The 22940-nt window shown below is 36.4% G+C and overlaps 2 protein-coding genes across 4 annotated transcripts; both read left to right on the top strand.

Annotated features, from left to right (window-relative positions):
• Window positions 1-2517: 2517 nt before the first annotated feature.
• On the top strand, window positions 2518-9467 carry si:ch73-22a13.3 (inositol-trisphosphate 3-kinase B). The gene is made up of 7 exons (XM_060885150.1): window positions 2518-3561; window positions 4653-4737; window positions 4880-5093; window positions 6781-6985; window positions 7080-7181; window positions 8659-8730; window positions 8821-9467. Exons 1-7 carry the CDS (start codon window positions 2761-2763, stop codon window positions 9160-9162), a joined length of 1821 nt encoding a protein of 606 aa, XP_060741133.1. The 5' UTR covers window positions 2518-2760; the 3' UTR covers window positions 9163-9467.
• A 1792-nt stretch (window positions 9468-11259) lies between these two features.
• On the top strand, window positions 11260-22812 carry nxf1a (nuclear RNA export factor 1a). Of its 3 annotated transcripts, XM_060885312.1 has the most exons (22): window positions 11260-11349; window positions 12140-12193; window positions 13153-13348; window positions 13893-14058; window positions 14162-14245; window positions 14380-14484; window positions 14623-14703; window positions 14791-14860; window positions 15010-15098; window positions 15936-16043; window positions 16191-16300; window positions 18152-18188; window positions 18896-18964; window positions 19071-19126; window positions 19505-19612; window positions 19854-19912; window positions 20288-20403; window positions 20513-20555; window positions 20667-20739; window positions 21385-21570; window positions 21786-21846; window positions 21948-22812. In XM_060885312.1, the coding sequence occupies exons 1-22, from the start codon at window positions 11298-11300 to the stop codon at window positions 21981-21983; spliced, it is 1959 nt and encodes a 652-aa protein (XP_060741295.1). In that variant the 5' UTR covers window positions 11260-11297; the 3' UTR covers window positions 21984-22812. The 3 variants fall into 3 exon arrangements, with proteins under 3 accessions (XP_060741295.1, XP_060741296.1, XP_060741297.1); XM_060885313.1 differs by lacking the exon at window positions 12140-12193 and having other exon boundaries at window positions 11278-11349; XM_060885314.1 differs by lacking the exons at window positions 11260-11349; window positions 12140-12193 and adding an exon at window positions 11859-12085.
• Window positions 22813-22940: the final 128 nt, after the last annotated feature.

Here is a 22940-nt window from a genome sequence, read left to right as displayed (position 1 = left end):
TTGGTGTAGACATGAATAAAAATCTTCCTCTGAGAAATTTGTTTTCCATTTTGTCATCATTTCCAGGTGCTATGGAAACTTATGAGGTTTGTGGGCATCACAACATGCAAAACAGATGTGTGCATGTGTTTTCACACCACAGGTCACTGGCATTTATCAAAATTCACATTTATACAAAAATGAGTTGTTATCTATACTAAATTCGTTTGTTACAGTATTAATGTTGTACAATATTTAAGCTGGGGGCACGGTGGCTTAGTGGTTAGCACGTTTGCCTCACACCTCCAGGGTTGGGGGTTCGATTCCCGCTTGCGCCTTGTGTGTGTGGAGTTTGCATGTTCTCCCCGTGCCTTGGGGGTTTCCTCCGGGTACTCCGGTTTCCTCCCCCGGTCCAAAGACATGCATGGTAGGTTGATTGGCATCTCTGGAAAATTGTCTGTAGTGTGTGATTGTGTGAGTGAATGAGTGTGTGTGTGTGCCCTGCGATGGGTTGGCACTCTGTCCAGGGTGTATCCTGCCTTGATCCCCGTGACCTGAGGTAGTTCGGATAAGCGGTAGAAAATGAATGAATGAATGAATGAATGAATATTTAAGCTGATCGAAAGAATGATCTGTCAGAAACTTAGTTGCCAGGACTTCGCCACATACGCGTGGAGGAAATAAATAGGTATAATAATTAACCAATTAGGAACAGGCAAGTCAACACGCCTGATCTCTCCCTAATGTTCCAGCAGAGAATGTTCAAGCAGAGTCCTGGCATAAGGTTTGCATGTATTTACATGTTCTTTATATGTGCTGAAAAAAACATGGAAAAACATTAATATTGTGTTCTCTTTAGTAAAAGTGCCCTTTCAGTGATTATTGTCCCTGAAATGGGAACATCTGCAAATACAAAGTTATTAACAACTATATTAAAAACTAAGGGCATAGGATATGTGATGTGATAACTTTTCATTCATTCGTTCATTAATCTTCAGTAAAGATGGTATCCTGGTCAGAGTAACAGTGAAGACTTTTTATGTTGTCCATAATGAAATTCCTTTAGCTCCAGAGCCATCATACAATATCCACATAGAATGTGAAAGTCCCAGGGATTCAGGATTAGGAGGTAAGGTATTATTCTATGTTTCCTGAATACTGAAATTGATGTCTCGATTTGCATACTGTACACATTGTTTCGACCTGCTGAGCCACAGGATGCATTTGAAAAGAGATTTCATCTGTTGATGTATTTATTATTTCTTGGAAATTCATTGTCAATTTCCCATAGATACTACTACTACTACTACTACTACTACTACTACTACTAATAATAATAATAATAATAATAATAATAATAATAATAATAATAATAATAATAAATGCTTGATCTTTCAAATTTTCAATGAAATAATGCAATGAAATTCAATGTAGTCTTAAGCCTGCAGTGTTTTTTTTTTTTACTATAGCTGGAGTAGACTAAATAGACAGTAAGATAATGATCGTGGACTTCAGGAGAAACCCCCCTGCTCTCCCCCCACTCACCATCATGGACAGCATGGTTACAGCAGTGGAGTCATTCAAATTCCTGGGAACCACAATCTCCCAGGACCTGAAGTGGGACATTCACATAGACTCCATTGCAAAAAAGGCCCAGCAGAGGTTGTACTTCCTTTCTCCAGCTGAGGAAGTTCAACCCGCCACAGGATCTGCTGAAACAGTTCTACTGTACACTGCCATCATTGAATCCATCCTCTGCACCTCATTTACTGTTTGGTTCAGCCTCAGCTACTAAATTCTGACCTAAGAAGACTACAGAGGGTAGTCCGGACTGCTGAGTGAACCATTGGCACAACTCTCCCCACTCTCCAAGATCTGTACTTCTCCAGAGTGAGCAAAAGGGCAAAGACAATCACTCTGGACCCCTCACATCCAGCACACTCACTCTTTGAACTGTTGCCATCTATCTGGTCGATGCTACAGAGCCCTGAGCACCAGAACAGTTTCTTCCCTCGGGCAATCCATCTGATGAGCACTTAACATACACGGAACACACACTTTTCTCACACACTATTTACTTAAAGCACATATTATGTATATTTCAATTGAACATTTCACACTTGTACATTTGTACATACAAATTGCCCATATTGTGTATTTCAATTGTTCATCTCACACTTGTACATTTGTACATACAATTTGTCTATATTGTATATGTCATTCTGCTACACTGTGGAGCTTCTCTCACTATAACAAATTCTTCGCATGTGAAAACATACCTGGCAATAAAGCTCTTTCTGATTCTGATTCTGATAATACAGATTCAGTACAATTCAGACCGTCGTATATTAATCTATTAGGCAACATTTTGAAGCTGGACATCTATTTATTATCTCCAGGTTAGTTTATCTAGGAGTCTATGCCATGTGGAAACTTCATGATGTCACTGCATGCAAATGCAAGGCTGTTGATGTCAATAGTGAAGCCTTTGAGCTAAACCAAAGAGCACACCCTGACAGTATTCTGACTTGCCTTTGGATATCGTGTGTCAAACTTTTTATGGGATTAGATTACAGATACCGTCAGACTAGATACAGTGAAAATGTACTTTACTTTTGTTTAACTTTATGCAATCTTTAATGCTAATGATTTAGTTTAAATAGAATATTTGGCAATTATCTTTGCTTTGTTACTTTCTTTTTTTCATCCTCATTCTCATTATTTTTTTGGAATGTGCACTTTTTTATTTGTTATGGGGATTGTATTTCGTAACCTAGCTCCATGGAAGAACTGGAGTTTACCTCAAGAAAAATGAGCACGTCAACAGAAATGCTTGATGAAGATGAATCAGGAATATCCAGCAAAGCAAAAACTCTAGAGAGTATGAAAAACCAGTTGAAAGCAGAGGAAGAGAAAATAGATGAATTTGCAAATAACGACATGAAGAAAGCTCTGCTTGGTAGCCGAAGGTCAAAGCCCAAACTTGCATCTGCTCAGGCTGTTCTTTCATCCAGACTAGAACCAGAGACAATTCAAAAGGAACCATTCATGACTGCAACAGAAAGTCCAGAAGCCTGGGAACCTGACAGCGTGCTGAGCTGCTCGGAAAGCAACAATGGAGAAAAAGAGAAAGACAGAAAACATAAAAATACAAAACGCATTGCTGATGAACTGTCCAGAAAGAATATTTGGAGAGCTGGACAGAGGGAAAGATGGAGAGGGAAGAGAAGAGAGAGGCTGGAAGGAATAGAATACATAGAAGAAGAGGACGACACTACTGAAAAAGAAATGAACCAAGGAATTAGAGTGAAACACATACAAAGCCAATGGAGATATAAAGAGGCGCAAGATGAGGAAGCAGAAAAGGATGTGACAGGACTGAGAGCGGCAGCGCAAGGAAATATCGATGCGGACACAGAGATGAGAGGAACAGTCCCTCACCGCATATTCTCAAAGGTTCTTGCCAACTCTTTCAACTCCTCCTCCTCCTCCTCATCATCATCCTTCAACTATTCCTCAGCAGAAAGTGATGAGGTCTTCAGTGAAGGAGAGGAGATGGTGAGGAGGAAAGATGTGAGAAGGGTGAGTGGAGTGAAAGTCCAGACAGCATAATTCATTCAGACTCAAGCTATAAGGACTAAAACATCATGACCTGTACATCTAAAATACAACCATTACCTATTACCATTTTATTTAGCTATATTCATTAAATATATTTACATAGCATGGCTTTCAATACTAATGTTTTCCCATAATGTCCAATTTAACTTCTATACATTTAGATGCTTCCGTAATACTTCTGCTTTTTGGAAGAAAAATATTTCTACTAAGATTCACTCTTACTGTCCTGCAGTCAATTTGCATGGCTTATAAAAGAGAACCTTGACATTAGGCATTTGAATAAAATATTTGCATAGCCTGGAATACAGATTATAGTATGATAGTAGCCTGTTACTATTACATTTGATATATCTTATTTGTTAATGTACCAAACATGTTCAAATGTTTCAGCTGGTGAGGAAGTGTGTTTTGACCTAATCCAATGTAAAAAAAAAAAAAAGGCATCTTCACAAGTTAAAATATCTCAAATATAGTCGACGTTATCTATTATTTCTTATTAGAAGATTACAATAAACCAAATTATTTAAGATTATATAAGCTTTACATTTTCTTGTTCTTTTGACTTTGTTAATTTTCAAGCATTAATAAGCAAATAGAATTTTTTTTTTTTTTTTTTTTTAAAAAAAGAAAACTTAATATTTGAAAAATAAACCTAGAAATAGGTTTATCTATCTAATCTAATCTTGGTTTATTGTAATTGTATAATAAGAAATAGTAGAGACATTTGTCTAAATTCAAGATACAATATTACTTTTTGCTGTGTAATAATAATAATAATAATAATAATAATAATAATAATAATGTAGATTCAGGCTGTTCATACAACTGCATACCCATTTGAACAATCCTGTGTTGTTGTATAAGAGAGCTGTATGTGGTTTAAGAGATAAATGGTTTAATGCATTTTAATGATTACAGTTTGAAAAATAGATTGTTTCCATGATTATATATCTGAGCAGAGAACTGATCACAATCACCTTCATATCTCACTTAAAGATGAATCAGGAGAATGAAGCACAGACTACAAAAAATTACAGACTCTTTTTTTTCAGTGTCGATCCTGGAGGACATTTTTGACTATGATGCAGTGGTCAAAGCGCAGGCAGAGCTCATGGGTGCAGCTGGCTGGACACCAAGGCATGTAGCCTGTGCTTACATTTTAGTTTAGTCGTCACAATATGTTACATGTGGTCCCCACCATATTACAAATCTGTCAAGGGACCTTTTTTACTGAAACACAGATGAAATAATATGCTTGCCATTGCCTGCTCATAATCAGGAAACATCCAGCTGGGTGAAGGTGGGGAGGTTCTGAAGAGATTCAACAAGGTGGAGGATACCTGCCTGCAGGCACTTATGTCTGATCCACTCCATCAATTTGTGCCTCGCTATTACGGGCACATCAGCAGGAACGGAGACGACTACATCCGTCTCGAGGACCTGCTGAGTGGCCTCAAGCAGCCTGTCATCATGGACTGCAAAATGGGCATCCGGTATATAACATATTTCAATACGTTATTTATATACCACCTTTCAAACATTTAAAATGCAAAAAAGAGAAATAATAAGAAAATTAAATAGACAAATAAAACAGGTAAAATTAAAGCCATAATGATACAAATATATACGATACTATACATACATATATATATATATAAAAATACTAATACAATTTTGGGTGTAAAAATGACAAACTGGATAGAGTTACTACCCCACAGATCGAGGGTACATAGTTAAGGTACGTGGATTACATTAAATTGCTTTCCATCTGAGGTGTATTCTCTCACTCAGTGTTCCTGAGATATGCTCTAATTCAATTGACCACAAATTAATTAATGTATTAAAAAATTATTAGACAGCATCCACTGAAGTGATGCGGAACACTTCTAATATGATCTTTTTTTTTTTTTTTTTTTTTTTTAGCATTTTTATATACTTGCTGCTGAATTTTGTAGCAGTTGTAATTTCCTTTTGTAGCTGTAGAAAACCCTGTGAAGAATATATATACGTATATATATATATATATGTGTGTGTGTGTGTGTGTGTGTGTGTGTGTGTGTGTGTGTATATATATATATATATATATATATATATATATATATATATATATATATATATATATATATATGTATATATATATATATATATATATATATATATATATATATATATATATACACATTATACCACAGATTACTGGTTTGGAATGTAGTCAGTGGTCCAGACATCATAGGCTTGTATGTGTTTGAGGAACTGATGTACCAGAGTCATACGTGAGAACTGTCCATTTCATGCAATCACATAGTAAAAGAAAAGTAAACAAGAATTTCCATAACAAGTGAAACAAATTGTTCTGTACTCTGCCCACACAAAAATCATTTACGTAGATGTAGGTACTAGGTGAGGTGCCTCGATTTTCACATGACCTTATAGGATATGCTAAGCTACTGAGGTGGAATAAGTCCTATTATTTTAGTTGCTTCAAATGCAGATCAGACAATGGCAGATGAGTGGCACATTACATTATACCACTGAAAACATTTCTGACATTTGCCAGAGAAGACAATTATTATATGAGATATTCTGTATCAAGCCAAAAGATTATGGACACCTAATCATCTTACCTAAATGTGCTAAAGGTCCCACTAGTCATTCTTATAAAGAAAGAAATGTCAGCATATAAATGGAGAAAGACCTCAGCACTAGTGAGGTCAGGCAGTGATGCTGGATAAGGAATTGTTAGGAATAGTCACTGTACCAGTTCATCCCAAATGTGTTCAGTGGTGTTGAGGTCAGGCCACAGCAGGCCAACTGAGTTCTTCCACTCCAAAACAAAACCATGTCCTTGACAAACCATGACAAACCATGTATTCATGGGCTTTACTTTGTGCACAGGAGCATCGTCATACTGGAACTGGTTTGGGACATCCTACAACCTACACAATTATGTGTGTCATTCTTTGTGGCAACAAGTTGGAGAAGGCCACATATTCCTCACATCACACTGATTTGAAAATAGGTGTCTGGTGTTGACTTAACAAAATCCATAAAAGCTCATAGTAGTGTGGGCTTTTTAGTACAAATCCTTTGGTCTGTATTTACTTCTATCCTTGTGTGGTTGACGGTTTACATATATGTCTTTAAGTATTGTCCAGATTATTTTTGGTCCCTTTATTTTAGTACCTATCAAGAGGAGGAGATTGTAAAAGCAAGAACCAAAGCTAACATTCGAACTGATATGTATCAGAAGATGGTGAAAGTAGATCCTACAGCTCCTACAGAAGAGGAACATGCACAGAGAGGCGTATCAAAGCTGCGCTACATGCAGTGGAGAGACAGCACAAGTAGTACCACGACGCTTGGATTCCGCATAGAAGGCATAATGGTACAACTCAGAATTGAAAATGCACTGGCAGAGTTACATAAATAAACATACAACACTGTCTCTTACAGCCTACTCTGTTTTTTGTGTTTTTCAGACAGAGAATGGGATCGTACATCGAGACTTTAATAAAACTCATAGCAAAGAACAAGTTACAGAGACCCTGCTATTGTTTACCAACCGGCGGATACACATTCTAGTAAGTTATTGGTTTCCTTATTGATGTCATATCGTTTATTTACCTTTACTGCCAATAAAGCCATACATAGGTGTACTGATGTACTATACCATATGTGAACACCTGATCATCAGATCACATTCCCTGCAAGTTTAGATATATATAGTTGTCAAAAGAATTATTTTATATCTTGTTCTATTAATGCTTGCAAGCTGCAAACATTTTCCATCATGGGCCATTCGATGTGTGAAACAGGAAAAAAACATGGATGCCTCCATGAATGTACAGTAAGCCTAATATTTGTGCAGTTAGAGCATATAAAGTTCATAAAATGTTTCTTTAAACACACATTTTAGAGTTGTACACCAAAGTGGATATAAGTACAGCAAATTTTAAATATTAATGCTAAATCTTGTACTGAAATTGCAGTTCAACCACTGAAGACAATATTGTGTAGCTTAGCAACCAATCTAGCTGGCTACAAAGTCAAGAAGCTTAGTGATAACAATTAGCGCTAACATTAATGTTTATAATTCCCTTCATAAAAAACAGCAATTATTATGGTCAGTTATAGATTAAATTAAGAGTCTGGACTAAAGCCAATACCACCACTGGGTCCCCAAGAAAGGCCACCAACCCTCTTTGCTCCAAAGGTGCTGCATCTTGGTTGACCCTGTGCTATCATCCCAACTTCCATAGGGATATATGGAGAAAAGTATTTTGCTGTGCTGTAATGTATATGTGATGAAATTAAAGGCTTCTTTAATTTAACAAGATGAAATTTAAAGAATTCATTGGGTTTTTACTGGATGTAGGCAGGGAATTGCAAGTTCACTGGAAATAAAAGTCCTAACTCAAGCCTGTTTCAGCATGTAGTACAATTCCCCTGTGCACCAAGGAGCTCTGTGAAGACATGCTTTGTTAATAGTGTGAAAGAACTTGAGTGTCCTGAACAGAGCATTGACCTCAACACCACTGAATACCTTAGGACCTTAGGAATGAACTGGAACACCAACTACAGGAATGAACTGCAACACCCAGGCCTTCTCACCTGAAATCAGTCCCTGATCTCACTAATGTTGGCTGAATGAGCACAAAATCTAGTGTAAAACTTTCACAAAATATACAAAGTCATCTGTTAAAGCAGCAAATGAAGAACTAACACAATATTAACTGCAACGGTTTTGGAATGGAATGTTCAGCAAGCATACTTGGGTGTGATGGTATCCACATACTTTTCAATTTTTTGGCAATATAGCGTATGTTGGATTAACTTCTTATAAATTATACATATTTGTCTGTAATTTATGTTTAAAAAGTCTTTTACATAGAAAGGGCAGTCTGATTTCTAAGCTTTTTGAGTGCTTAAAGCTCCCCCTTGTGGAAAATCTTTAGCTCGAGTGAGCATCTTACTGGCCCTGACCATGTGGAGCTTTACATCTAAAAAATCTAAAATCTACATCTACATCTAAAATTTATTTTATGTCTCCTATGTTAGGAAGCCTATCTGTCCAGACTGGATGCACTGAAAAAGACATTACAGCAGTCTGCCTTTTTCAGATGTCATGAGGTTAAGTAAAATAAATGTGTTTTCTTCTTTTTTTTTAAACTTAGAAACATAAGTAAACATACCTTGTCCTTACTTCTATCATTCCCCTAGATAATAGGTGGCTCTCTCCTTTTCGTTCATGATCGGCTCACCAACAAAGCCAACATATGGATGATTGATTTTGGGAAAACCACCCCACTGCCGAGTAATGTGCATCTGAAGCATGATGTTCCATGGATTGAGGGAAACCGGGAAGATGGCTACCTATTTGGACTTGCATCCCTCATCTCTTTGCTGCATGTTGCTATCAGGGAAGTTAGGGAAAAAAAACTAGAGAGTCATCACTTACAGACAGAGCATATAGTGTCAGAAGATAATCAACACCAGCCTGAAATAAATGAGGCATCAACAGACTTTTTAAAGGAAATTACAGCCACCAACCATGTGGACTGATGATGGACAGAATCATTGTATTTATAAAATGTATATATTTGTGTGTGTGTGTGTGTGTGTGTGTGTGTGTGTGTGTGTGTGTGTGTGTGTGTGTTTGTTTTTATGTGTAATTTAAACAGAATCAAACTTTGAACACCTAGAGTTTCCTATGTGTATTAAAATTTGATTACTGCAATGGCCACAGACCAAACACAACCATTGAGACTAGCAATTAAGTAAATAAGGAAACCAAAGTCTTTGTGGAACTTTGTGGTTGCTCTCAGATCCTATCAGGATTTTAAATAAATACCACTGTCATACCACTATATTCCTGCATCGTCCTCTTGCTTTGTACACATGTACCCCATACAGAGATTTGGCTTAGTAGCTTAGAACATCTTGAGAAGGCAAAGTCTAACTCAGCTCATGTTTTAACAGTTTTAGGCTTCATTAGTTTAATCTGATCCCAACTCTGCCCACAGCCTAAACACAACAGTGATCATTTTTCAGGCTGTATATGAATGGATTTATTCATAAATTGAACATATGACCATTTACACAAAAAAAATAGGTGTTTATGAAAATCTTGCAATTTCATGAACAATTTGTATCCACTTGTGCTCCTAAGTGTTTGTAAATTTACACATAAGAAGGCAAACCATTGCTAATTTTGACTTTAAATCACAATAATTTGCAGGGGCTAAAAGTACCACTGAGAGCATTTTGTGAAACCAAGTAATATATATTCTTGCCATTAATTAAAGAATATGAAAAATTGTGAATGCACGGCAACACAAACCCATAAATAAAGACAAATGAAACTAGTCATTCTTATAACAAAAGAAATGTCAGCCTATAAATGGAGAAAGGCCTCAGCTGATGGTGAGTGATGAGTGAAATTATCTTCAAATGCAGTATTTTTTTTTTTTTTTCAGAGGATGAATGCTGTATTATAAATCGGTTCTATATTTTCATCATTTATTTTGTCACCTCACTTAATTCACACCTAGTTCACCTTTTTGTGTAAATTCTATGTATGCCTTTACTTTGATGCTCTTACACTGCTAAATATTTTTTGGGTCAGAGAAGTGAGTCAAATTAACTTCCACTTCTGGCTTTGTGGCTTTACTCTCATTGATAATTTTGTCTTTCCAGCCCTTTGGGCACTGTAGAGTTTTGTTGCATCAATACATGCAAATGCACTGCGTCAGGAACACACAGAATAATCTCTGGAATTTTCTTCTTTTATGAAACTTTGATGGAATTTTGTTCATCTGCCATTTTAAACTCCAGCTTCAGCATAGCCTAAAAAGTAGTCTGGGTTTCCCCCTTTTAACTAGCCGCTATTAAAATGGTGGTAGCCAGAGTAGGATTAGGATTATGCTGTGTAATAAACAGCACTAAATGCACATTATCGCACCAGCATTAGCAATGCCATAGAATAATTTTATTAAGAGTATTAAAAACAGATTTTGACCGACAGTTCCCCCGTTCCTGAACTCTGTTGTGCGTTCCCCAGCTAAAATAATGGAGCTGGAGCTGTTTAGGGGCCACATTCTTGCAAATAATAGCTGTATTATTTGTATTAAATCCCACCAGACACATCTCATAAATATATAGCAGCCAGCCTTCCATCAAGTCAATTTTTTCTCTCTTGTCTCCAGGGATTATTAGGCAAGTGCCTGGCACCTCTGTGGAGGTTTATAAACCTGCTGATATGGACGAGGCACCTCGTTATGCAAGATGCTGAAGAAAAAGCGGTGCCTCTGAAAACAGAGGGAGAAGGAATATATATGTACTGTATATTCCAACATATAATGCACAGGCGTGTGTAAATCAGACTATTCAAATATTTATGCAATTTGCTGCATTTAAAAAAAATAATTTTTATTGTCTTTTAGTAAACTTTGATACTTTTTATTAATAATAAAATAAATTGGATTGTATTATTTGTATAATACAATCAAATTTATTTTATTATTAATAATAAAATAAATTGGATTGTATTATTTGTATAATAGGTTAATTTATCTAGTTATTTTTTTTCTACAACTGGTTTTATGACTTAATTTGGAATAAATGCGAAATGTTATGATTGTGACGTCATAATGTTAGGTTTGAACTTTCCCATTGGAAACCAACTAAAATTAAACGAGATGTTTCCTCACGGGCGGCGGTTCACTCTGTCTGTAGTCAAACACTCAGAAGGTGAGCAATGGATCACTTAGAACAGGTTTTATGAAAGTATTTCAGTTAATAAACAGTACAAGAGATCATAATGACAATCTTTTATACGACATGAAGATAAAAAAAAGGAAGGAAAGACAAAAATATGAAACAAAATGCGTGCGAAAACGAAAAGGCAGAAAATAACTGTAATTTATTAGCGGTGTTTTACACGATGGAGCACTTAAAAGCAAATAAATGTATTTATTATTTATTCCCTGAATCGTTATTTAGTGGTTTGTATATATTTTAACGTGCAGCACGTGCTCTGGCTCGTGAGCTTGTTAAACAGTTTTTAGCTCAACTTGCCCGAATTGATTGAGATGAACACGTTTCGTTGGGTTTATAGGGTATACTGAAAATTATTATTAACGTTGTCTTTTATTATAACATAAAAGGCGAGAAAGAAAGGTACATTATTCACAAGAATCCTGAATTTAATTAAAAAACAAGAACAACTACATTTGGAGGAAGACCGGAAGTTACCGCCTACCAGGAGGAGTGACGGAAACAAAGTTCCCCTGGAAACAATGGCTTTCTGAGTTGTGTGATGTTTGCCTGCAGTGACAACTAATAAATGACGGCGTTGTTTGGACAGTTCGTATTTGAGTAAAATTACTGTGCGTGTTTTTATATTTGATCGTCAAAAACTGCATCTTATCAAGCTGGCGGTGTTTTTAAGTCTGGATAATGGCGGACTTTGGCCGCTACTACAATGGTGAGTTTGTTTACATTGCGACTGTGTTTGTGTTTGGATTCACTCTGTCTTTAGGTTTGAGTGAAGTACCTGCTGTAAGAGAGGTCTGGATCAATGGCAGAGTTCCGGGTAATAGAGAATTTATACCCTGTTGTTTCTCCACTAGCAGTTGTGCTATTTTACTCCACTTGTGTATCTTTAGCATGTTAAAGAGACGTCGACTTTATTACAGTGTACTTTAATGCATGGACAGTGTACAGCAGCACACTGGATAGTGCAGGGCTTAACAAACCTTCTGTGATAAATTAAGTTAATTAAGAGATAAGATATACCTTTATTCGTCCTACAATGGGGAAATTTCACTGTTACAGGAGCCAAGAGTAATAAAATGCAAATATATAAAAAGAATAGAGACATAATAATGTAATATACAGTACATACAAAACAAAATGTATAAAAATAAGATGTATATTGCACATAGGTAATATTGCACGTTTTTCAAATTTTCTGTTATTGCACATGTTTATAATACTTTAATGTATTTAAAATAATTAAAGTTGTTCAGGGGCTTTATTATTCATTAAAAAAAAGAGTCAGGAAAGAATTTCTTTAACTGTAAAATCTTGTTAGTGCAGATTTACTTTATCAACATACATAAAAATGTATGCAATAAAATTTTGTCTAATAATTACGAGAAATCTGTAATAACTCTAATTGCTGATTATTAATGGTGGGTTATTCTGTACAATTATAATCACAACCCACCGTGGGGTTGCTTCACAGACTCATGTGGTCCTCAGGTTGCATTTTTACCTCTTTTGTTTTTATATCAAGAGTTTGCTTCACTGCAATAGCCGGTTGCTTAACAACAGTCCTTGTTAGTGGTGTTACCATGGTAACCAATCCCAAAGTCCCATCACTCCCAAATAAGCACTGAGTAAATGTAAAATCAGTATGTCTGCAAAATAGCACTGAGTAAATGTAAAATCAGCACTTTGCAATGCAAAATTTAATTATGGATCAGTCACAAGTATAAACAGAAATTGTTAATGTTTGCTTTTTTTTTTTTTTTTTTTTTGGTGGATCAGAGCATGATGACCGAGTGGGTGGCCCTCATTTCCGTAACCGTCATGGGCCACCCAGGGGACGTGTGTACAATGTACATCAGAGACTGAGAGGGGGTCCCACAGGAGGCTTCAGCCCTGGTTCCTTGGGCAGGTTTGTGGATGAAGATGGAGATGTCAACATGAACAGTGGTCAGGGTGGAGCATTCCAGCGGAGATAGTGAGTATAAAATTAGTGTGTGTATAATGTAAATGTAATGTGTGTGTTAATTTCGCTATTGCTGATGTTTTTCTATGTTTAGTAGTTTAAAAAGCATGATGTTTGGAACATTTAAACTATATGTCCTGATCATCACTTCCACATGGATGTATAACATGGTATAGCATTATATTTTCCCTTTATTGGAACTAAGGTGTTCAAACCTTTTCCAGCACAAATAGCCCCTGTGCACAATGCAAGGTTTATGCAGACCCATTGAACATCTTTGGAATGAACTGGAAAGCTGAGTGTGCCACAGGCCTACACACTCAACAGCATTAACTGTAATAATACTCCTGTGGTTGAATTTATGTTGCAGAATCTAGTTGAAGGCCTTCCTAGATGAGTGAAGGGTGTTTTAACGGTAAAGGTGGACTAAATCTGGAATAGGGTGATCAAAAAGCACACATGGTTGTGATTGGTCAGTCTCCCACCAACTGTTTGTCATATAGTAAATGTGACAGGGATGTAAATTGTGTGGATTGATCTGGGTTCTTTTATGTAGCAACCCGTATGGCCGGGCCAATCGACGAGGGGAATTCAGAATTGCTCAAGACAGAAGAGGAGCCGGGAGATCTAGGCCAGGAAGAGGAAGTCAATTACCAGGCAACGCAGAAAGACAAGGATGTCCACCAATCTCTGGAAACTCCAAAATGTGGTACAAAATAACGGTATGGAAAATGGTAGAATTGTATTAAATAAAAGGTCTCAAATGTTGCTTTTCCTTTTCTTAATAAGGTCAGTAGGTTTGAACATTGTTTTTTTTTTTAACAGATCCCTTTTGGAAAGAAATATGATAAGAGGTGGCTTTTGAGTTCTCTGCAGAATCTCTGCCCCTTTCCTTTTACTCCAGTACATGTGAGTAAACAAAGATTGGCTTAATCATCCACATACTGTTAAACTGTCTATGTATACATAGCAGATGTGTGAACAGTCAACCATTTTGTGTTTGCTCTTTCATCTTTTTCTTTTATTCCCCGATATGTACAAAGTACTCCATGGAGGGGCAGAAAGTGCAATTCTACGTAGAAGATGGCAACATTGCCAGCGCCCTGCACAATATCTCTCACAGGATCAAAGATAATGAAGGATATAAGGCATGATACTTAAATTTTAGTAATTCCCTTCTGCATTAAGTATAGGCTGTTTGAATATTTGGGTAGGATTTAGTTAATTTGGGTGATTTAATGTCCTTTTTTTGTTTGTTTGTTTGTTTTTGGGGTTCTACCATTTAGGTTGTTGTGATCATGAACCCCTGTTCTCCACCGTCCTTCCTCCAGAATGACTTGAAAGAACAGGACATTCAGCACTTAAAGGTAAAAGGCTCTATGCGTTCAAACAAAAGAAAAAACATGATTCAAAAGCTCACTGTATCACGTAATAACTCTGATCCATATTTACAGCAATGCATGTCCAAGCGATTTGATTCCTCAGAGCAGTTTCTTGACCTCAACAGCATACGCACTGATCAGGGTATGTTCTTCTGCATGTTAGTACTAGTAATGTCATAATCACAGTGCCTAGATAGTTTCAAATAAATAAATAAGGTTTTTTCCCCCCCCAGACACAGACGTTGAGAAGCATGTGTGTGAAATGGATAAATGTTGACTTTTTTCCCTCAGATTTGATTTCTCAGAACATCAGTGTGATTTTGAGCAGGAAGAGCTGCATGCAGGCTGTGATGAAGATCATTAAAGAAAATATCCCACAAGTAAGACTTTATTTCACAAACACTGCTTTTTTTTAAATCTGTCTTTTCCCTTATGCATGTGTATAAAAGAGGTGTGAAAGACATGGCATGTAAAATACAGTAACTTTATAGGTAACCTATCTGTGTGTTTGTAAAGATTTACCCAGACCAAACGGAACTGAACACTGTTGTCTGTGGCTAACTGATACGCTTACGAGAAGCACACACACACACAGCTTGTCTCACAGTATATTTATAGCAATGATATTTCATCAGGACAGTTTTACTTAACCAACTACAATTCCAGTCTGGTTGTTTTGTTATGCAGCAGTTATGAGGCTCAGATTTACAATTTTGGATAGAAAATGAAAATATTAAGATAGAAGTATTGTAGTGAGTCAATACCTGTATTTTATTTCTCACATACACAGAAGTTTAAAAGCCATTGCAACCTTTACTGTAGCGTTTTACTGTGAACAAAGGAGGGCATTCAGGATACTTTTTGTGTGAATCCTCAACTGTCTAAATTAGGATCCACTGACAAAAACAGTCAGGAGTGTCTCCCTAGGTGGGTGAGTTTGGACAAGTGTCTGCCTGGGTGGGGGAAATTGGTCAGGTGTGTCTGCATGAGCGGGTGAGAGAGCTCAAGTCAAGAAGCTTTTATTGTCATTTCAACCACATATAGCTGTTGCAGTACACAGTGAAATGAGGCAAGGTTTCTCCACTTGTATGGGCAGGATCAGACAAGAGCATCTGTCTGAACATTCTTGGCTCTAATATAATCATAATGTGACTTTGTCATTAAACCCAGCACTAACTGATTAAACAGTCCATCTCTTGCTGTTTTGTTATCTTTAGCTGAGTGCACTAAACCTAAGCAATAACAAGCTCTACAAGCTGGATGACCTCACAGAGCTAGTGAACATAGCTCCCAACCTGAAGACTCTCAACCTGTCCAATAACGAGGTGACACAACACAATTAAAACACTATCTACTAACTATTCACTAAATCAGGGTGCAATTAATTTGCATTACACCCTTCAATTCTCACTTAAACTATTTGAACTCAAGAATTATTATTTCCTCTTCTTCTTCTTCTTCTTTAATTATAGCTGAAGTCTGAGCAGGAGCTTGACAAGCTGAAGAGCTTGAAGCTGACAGAGCTGTGGCTGGATCGCAATCCTCTGTGTGATCACTTTACAGACCAGGCAACATATATCAGGTCTGTGCTTCTGACCTCATATCGGTGTTAAGCTTTGCTAGGTGGGGACAAACATTTGAGAGTTCATGTCATACTGTGGCTGGTTTTCAAAAAGAACCTGCAAGTAAAGTGTCCTCTGGTACTATGAGGTTTATATCACAGAGGTTTATATAGTACAGGAGTTCAAACGTAAAGGATGTGATGTTACACCTGTGACATATAAAGGGTAAATGGGCAAACAGCAAAATACTGAAATACAGTGAAAAATAGTCCTGAATTCAAGTCCTGAATGTTTAGCCTCAAGCCTAATTGTGACAATGGGTCTGTCTCAAATAATCTTCTTATGAACCTTTTTGTAGTATAAACAAATAAAAGTGAGTAGTGTGTTCACATCGAAGCACTTATTCAACCGAAAAAGAAAAAATGATATGTGGGAATGTCACTTTGCTTACACAACAGAAGAAGGACAAGGCTATTCTGGCTTAAAGTCTGCAAGTGACTGTATATGTTGTGTAAGATCGGCTTTAATGTACTGTACAGTCTTTCTGTTTTTCACTTGATCTTCCAATGTGAAAAAGTTTTGCCCAATTTCAAACAGATTCTTACAGATGCACAAGGATATGCTTTTATACTAATAGTCAATAAATGTCAGCAGTAATATAATAACTGCACTGTATACTTTTCCCCTATGAGGCCCTCGTCCCAGTTTTTAGGGAATACATATAAATATATACATATAAAAACTGCATTTAAATATATGTGTGTGTGTGTATATATATATATATATATATATGTGTGTGTGTGTGTGTGTGTGTGTGTGTGTGTGTGTGTGTGTGTGTTTGTTTGTTTGTTTGTTTATTTTGGACTGATGTATTACAAGGAAGAAAGTGGGGCTTCTGTTCAATCCTGGAGGTGAAAAAATTAGCATGTCCTGTCAACAGTCACACATAGTGCAGTGTTATAAAATGGTGCAAAGTCAATTTACATGGTACATGGAATCAGATTTTCACATATGAAATGGAATAATTTCCGCATGCAGTTTTGTCTCACATCAAAATATACTTAAAGTTCCACTATAGATGACTTTAATTTAATCTGATGTTTGCTTTTGTTTCAAGACTGTTTAATGATTTTATGTTCGTCATATATATATATATATGTATATATATATATATATATATATATATATATATATATATATATATATATATATATATGTATGTATATATATATATATATATATATATATATATATATATATATATATATATATATATATGTATGTATGTATGTATATATATATATATATATATATATATATATATATATATATATATATATATATATATATATATGTATATATATGGAGATAAAAAAAATGTTAAGATCTTGTTCTAGTTCTTCTAACCTCACCAGTGCTATCAGCCAGTTGAGAGGACTAGTTAGGCAATGACTGGTAAGATCCCACCCTTTGCCCATGGGGAAACCTCAGGCAGGCAGGGTCATGATAACTGGTCAGAAAAGAATTCTTCCAATGTGCTACGTAGAACAGTTTAAAAGTGAAGGCACTTTGGGTGGAAAGAGTGGATTTAATAGCAAATTCATCCAGTGAGTTGATTTGGGGAAATGTATTATTACAGAGTCAAATACTTGGTGTAGAATTGCAAGATTTTCAAGTGTAATTATGTGTAAAGGTAAGATTACATTCAGCAGTCCTGATATAATTAAGATACACATTTGAAATTATTGGTCTCAACTGATCTTGACAAATATGAAATCTTTATATTGTGTGTGTGCGTGTGCACGTGTGCAAGAGTAAAGCCTTGAACTAAAACATCTGTACACTGTTGTCTTTCTTCTTCGTTTTGACAGTGCTGTTTGTGGACGATTCCCCAGGCTTCTCAAACTGGTGAGAGCTTTTTTCTTGTCTTTTCCGTCTTCCGCAGGTTTACTTACTCTTCTCATTATTTAAAGTTACCTTGCTGTAATATCTAGTAACTGGTAGGATTCACTTTCCATGCATTTTTTGCACTGCTCTTTTATTGACAATGTGCTGAATTTACGGTCTTCCACCTCTTTTCGTCTAATTGGCCTTTTACCGATGATGAAATCATCCTCGAAATAATTGCTTCATAGGTTTTTTTGTATATTGCAAAAGAAATATTTTGTGAATATTGAAAGTTGTGTGAAAGAATGTAGTTGCAGTAGCAGTTGCTCATCTGATCGGGCTTCAAATAAATTCCCTTATATGGTGAAGAGAGTGATGAGTGATGTTGCGCCCATCATAGGTTGCTGTCAACCACCAGTTCTGACCCGAAAGCGGATTATCACCCTGTTCAAGATGACAATCTGTGCGAAGTGCAGAGTAGTGGGGAAAACACTTTATATGTGTTTATGATGACTGCATATCTATTAAAAAACAAATAAAACCGTTATATCAGGCTGTCAAATTCAGTGGAGGACAATGAACCTGCATGTCACAACTCCTTGCCACAGGATTAATTGACCACCTGAACTGTCCTGTTCAAGTGTGCTGTTGTAATTATAAGTAACAGTAATTAACTGACTGACTGACTTGGGCCTAATGCACAGATTCCTCGTTCTCGTTTTATGTAGGACGGTCACAGTCTTCCTGCACCCATAGGTTTTGATGTTGAAACCCGCACTGCAGTTCCTTCCTGTAAGGTGAGTAATCTGCTGCTTTATTTTATTTTCTGTTTTTGAAAAGAAATTCCCTATGATATGAAAAGTTTTGTGTTTTAAAATCATGCCTATTTCTTTCTGGGTTAAGGGCAGCTACTTTGTTTCAGGAGAAGTCAAGCAATTTATTCTGCATTTTCTGAACCAGTAAGTCTATGCAACTATCAAATTTAAACACAGTTGCACCAGTTCAGTTAGCTTGCATTATGGTTTGTGTGGCGATTCTATTTTCCTTCCTTCAGAAACATTCCACTTGGTTTATTGGTGAATCTAAAAAGAATGTGTGAATGTGCGTGCGTGCAATGGATTACTTTCCCATCCAAAGTATGTTTGCAGCCCATCTTACTCACAGGGCTACTGGAATCAGCACCAGATCCCCTAAAGTAGAACTTGCCCAAGATAAAACGATTACTGAAGCTTAAGAATGAATAATTGTTCCCTTTTAAGTGAACAATTCCTTCTTTACACCTGCTTTAAGTGTTCGTTATATCTTTTAACAGAATCCCTGTCTCTGCTTTGTGCTAGATTCTACAGCGTGTATGACTCGGGAAACAGACAGCCTCTACTGAACGCATATGATGATGGGGCCTGCTTTTCCCTCAGCCTTCCCTTCACCATACACAACCCCTCTAAGTACATCCTTTTTTTTCTTATTTCATTACAACATCATAAATCAAAGTACATGATTTAAAGGTAGCAAAAACCACTACGAAACCTCTATAGTTTAAAAAGCTTACGATACCAAATTACAGACAAAAATGTAAAAATGACGTAAAAATCTTTTTTTTTTAATTTTTGTCTTTTTGCATATTTATACAGGCAGTCATAGCTTTTGTCTTTCCCCCATTAACTCTTAGCTTTTCTGCCATCACAGGTCTAACTTGGGAGAATATCAAAATCACAATCGCAACATTAAGAGAATCAAAGATCCAGGTGAGTGGGTTCAAGCTACAAACTGGGTGCCTCAATGAAAGCAAGTGTTTTGTTACCAACAAGAAGCAACTAGCCAACTAACATGACAAAACACTTTTTTTTTTTTCTCAATGATTTCAATACCCAAAACAATATAATTAATGCGCACACATCACATATTTACACTTATTAGTTATTAAAAAATAATCTCAGGAGGGATATGGCACTGAATTCAGTCATTGGCGAATAAAAGGTGAAACAGTCTGAAGCGTTTGTGCAGATGAAGACATGTTATTTCATTAGATTGACCAGGAGGCATAGCAGTGAGTGCTGAACAATAACCGATCAAAGTTTGGCTGATGATCTGAAACACCTCTGTTTTGATCTTCCCCACAGTGACGCGGTTCCGTGTTTTGAAGCACACTCGACTGAACGTAGTTGCCTTCCTGAATGAACTGCCCAAAACCCAGCATGACTTAGCCTCTTTCACAGTGGATGTAAACACGTGCACAGTGAGTTCTCTTACAGTTTTATTTTATACATCTCTGTTTACCTCTATATATTTATTTTAATTTTATTTTTTTAATCACACAACTTTTGTTATTGATTTTCTCTCCACAGCAAACATTACTGGTGTTTACAGTCAGTGGGGTATTTAAGGACAGTAAGTATGGTGTGTTTAAAACAGGATGGCATACTGTGGACTGCTGTGTTTTTCATCCACCTAATTATTGTGTTTTATTTCATTATTTGCTTATTTTAAATCCTCCCCTAGTTGATATCAAGTCAAAAGAATCTACTCGTGCCTTCTCCCGTGTCTTTGTCGCAGTTCCAGCCATGAATAATGGGTAAGAAACACTTTTTTTTTTTTCTTTTTTTTTACCTTTTTGTGTCTTCTAAAGATTTGATATTTATTATTTATTAATATGTAATAAATTCAAGCTAATACAATTACAGCTCCACTGTTCAGTCCAGTATTCTTTCATTGCCCTGAAAACTAATTGGTGAGGTAGGCGAGTGAGTGGAGTGGAGTGAGGTGAGGTAGGTAGGTGAGTGAGGTAGGTGGGTGAGTGGAGTAAGTTGAGGTAGGTGGGTGAGTGGAGTAAGTTGAGGTAGGTGAGTGAGTGGAGTGAGGTAGGTAGGTGGGCAAGTGGAGTGAGATAGGTAGGTGGGCAAGTGGAGTGAGGTGAAAGTAGGTGGGTGAGTGGAGTGGAGTGAGGTGAGTGGGGCTAGTATGAAACTTAAATGCATTAACACACAAAAATAGAATGACAAGAATGAGAAATGTCTTTGTCAGTAGAAAGTTTTTCTGGTTGAAAGTGAGAAGAAAAATTATGTTGACCATATCAGCAGCTTATTGAAATTTGTGGTCCCAAACAAACAAGCTAGTGATTTGTCCACTCCTGATATCGGTTGAATCTTTTCCCTTTTTGTAAGTAGCATCCTTAATGTATATGGTTTTTTGGTTTGTTTGTTTGTTTTCGCTCTTATAGGCTATGCTTAGTCAATGATGCGCTCTTTGTGAGGAACGCTACCACTGAAGAGATGCGCCATGCATTTGTCACACCTGCCCCAACCCCGTCCAGCAGCCCTGTGTCTACCCATTCTCCCACCCAGCAGCAGGAGATGATCTCCACCTTCTCGCAGAAATTTCAGATGAATCATGAGTGGACCCAAAAGTGAGTGGAAGGAAATGACTGGTGAATGACTGTGTAAAAAGAAAAACACTATTTGTGGTTGGATGTGTGTACATGAAAATCGAAGTTTAGTTTTCTGCCCATGCTCATAAAATTTTTGGGATGACCAAACCATGTGTTATTTGGGGGGGAAAGTGGAATCACATTTTTATGTTTTTAATGTCTTCAGTTTTTTATAACATCTGTTTTTGCCTCAGGTGGCTACAGCAGAACGATTGGGACTTTAACCGAGCTGTTCAGCTCTTTATAGAACTCAAGGTGAGATTAAAAGTTTCAGCCACACTACAGTATGAGAAGATAATGATCCTTGTGTTTTATTTAGTGATCATGTTCATGATGGGTTTTGTCTTTTGTTACAGGCTCAGGGCTCCATATCAGAGGCGGCTTTCACATAGAGAAGATTGACCACAATAGTTCTGTTTAGAAAATCAAAGTGCTATGTAAAAATAAAAAGTAAAGTTGTTTTTTTATTATTATTATTATGTTTTATTTATTTATCATTGTTTGGAGATTTCAGTGTTTCTTGGTGTTATTACTACTCAGGCTGGACTGAAAATTAAACACTAACAGTACTTCTGTTATTCTGTTAATGTTGCGTTTTAATTATTTTATTTGTGTTCAGGACAGCCCTTGTTAGATCCAGCATTAAAACTGCAATAAAAAGCTGTGGTTATTGTTCGTTTGTTTGGAAGTGGTTGGTGGGAGTTTGCCAAATTCTGTGCAGTTTTTTTTTGGTTTTGTTTTGGTGTAACAAGGGAGATTTAAAGAAAGTCAATTGTGGCATGGCAAAATGTTCATAGTAATATAACGTTGTTATACAGATTCACGTTACTTTTTTCTTCTTTCAAGGACTTTATCTTTTGTGTAAATACGGTTAATACATAGAGCAACATTTGTTTGATGGGATGGTTTATAGTACTTTGTGTATCTTTACCAGCTAGATCATATAGTTATATATTGCTTTTAATGCTAAAGCTGGCATACAAGGATAACTTGAATGTTGAGAGACCCAGTGAACCCACACAGGATTAAATCAGTTAACATTGAATGATCTCATCATTCGAGACCTCTTGAGCCTGCTTTTCTTTCATTTTATTTTATTTATCACTTATAAAGATATTAGACCTCCCACATCATCTAAATATCATTTTAAGCACAAATGGTATTTGAGTATTGCTATAAAACAAAATGCACCAAAATAAAAACATGGTTGTTAATAATCAAGTATGCTTAATGGGAGTTTTATTTTTATTTCTTTTTGTTTTGCAACATTTATAATTAAATCTACTGTATCACCATGATGTTCTTTTATAGTCCATCAAACTAAAAATTAGATTTCTTAATTCTTGTTG

This window comes from Tachysurus vachellii, chromosome 13 (genome assembly GCF_030014155.1).
Source record: "Tachysurus vachellii isolate PV-2020 chromosome 13, HZAU_Pvac_v1, whole genome shotgun sequence".
Classification (NCBI taxonomy): domain Eukaryota; kingdom Metazoa; phylum Chordata; class Actinopteri; order Siluriformes; family Bagridae; genus Tachysurus; species Tachysurus vachellii.
This window is presented reverse-complemented; position numbering and strand designations above follow the sequence as displayed.

Coding starts and splice junctions, on each gene's coding strand:
- si:ch73-22a13.3 (XM_060885150.1), top strand. CDS start 2,761: ATGGAAGAACTGGAGTTTACCTCAAGAAAAATGAGCACGTCAACAGAA. Junction 5,094..6,780: donor GACTGCAAAATGGGCATCCG/GTATATAACATA, acceptor CCTTTATTTTAG/TACCTATCAAGAGGAGGAGA. Junction 8,731..8,820: donor CCTTTTTCAGATGTCATGAG/GTTAAGTAAAAT, acceptor TCATTCCCCTAG/ATAATAGGTGGCTCTCTCCT.
- nxf1a (XM_060885312.1), top strand. CDS start 11,298: ATGTTTCCTCACGGGCGGCGGTTCACTCTGTCTGTAGTCAAACACTCA. Junction 18,189..18,895: donor TCCCCAGGCTTCTCAAACTG/GTGAGAGCTTTT, acceptor CGTTTTATGTAG/GACGGTCACAGTCTTCCTGC. Junction 20,404..20,512: donor TGGATGTAAACACGTGCACA/GTGAGTTCTCTT, acceptor TTCTCTCCACAG/CAAACATTACTGGTGTTTAC.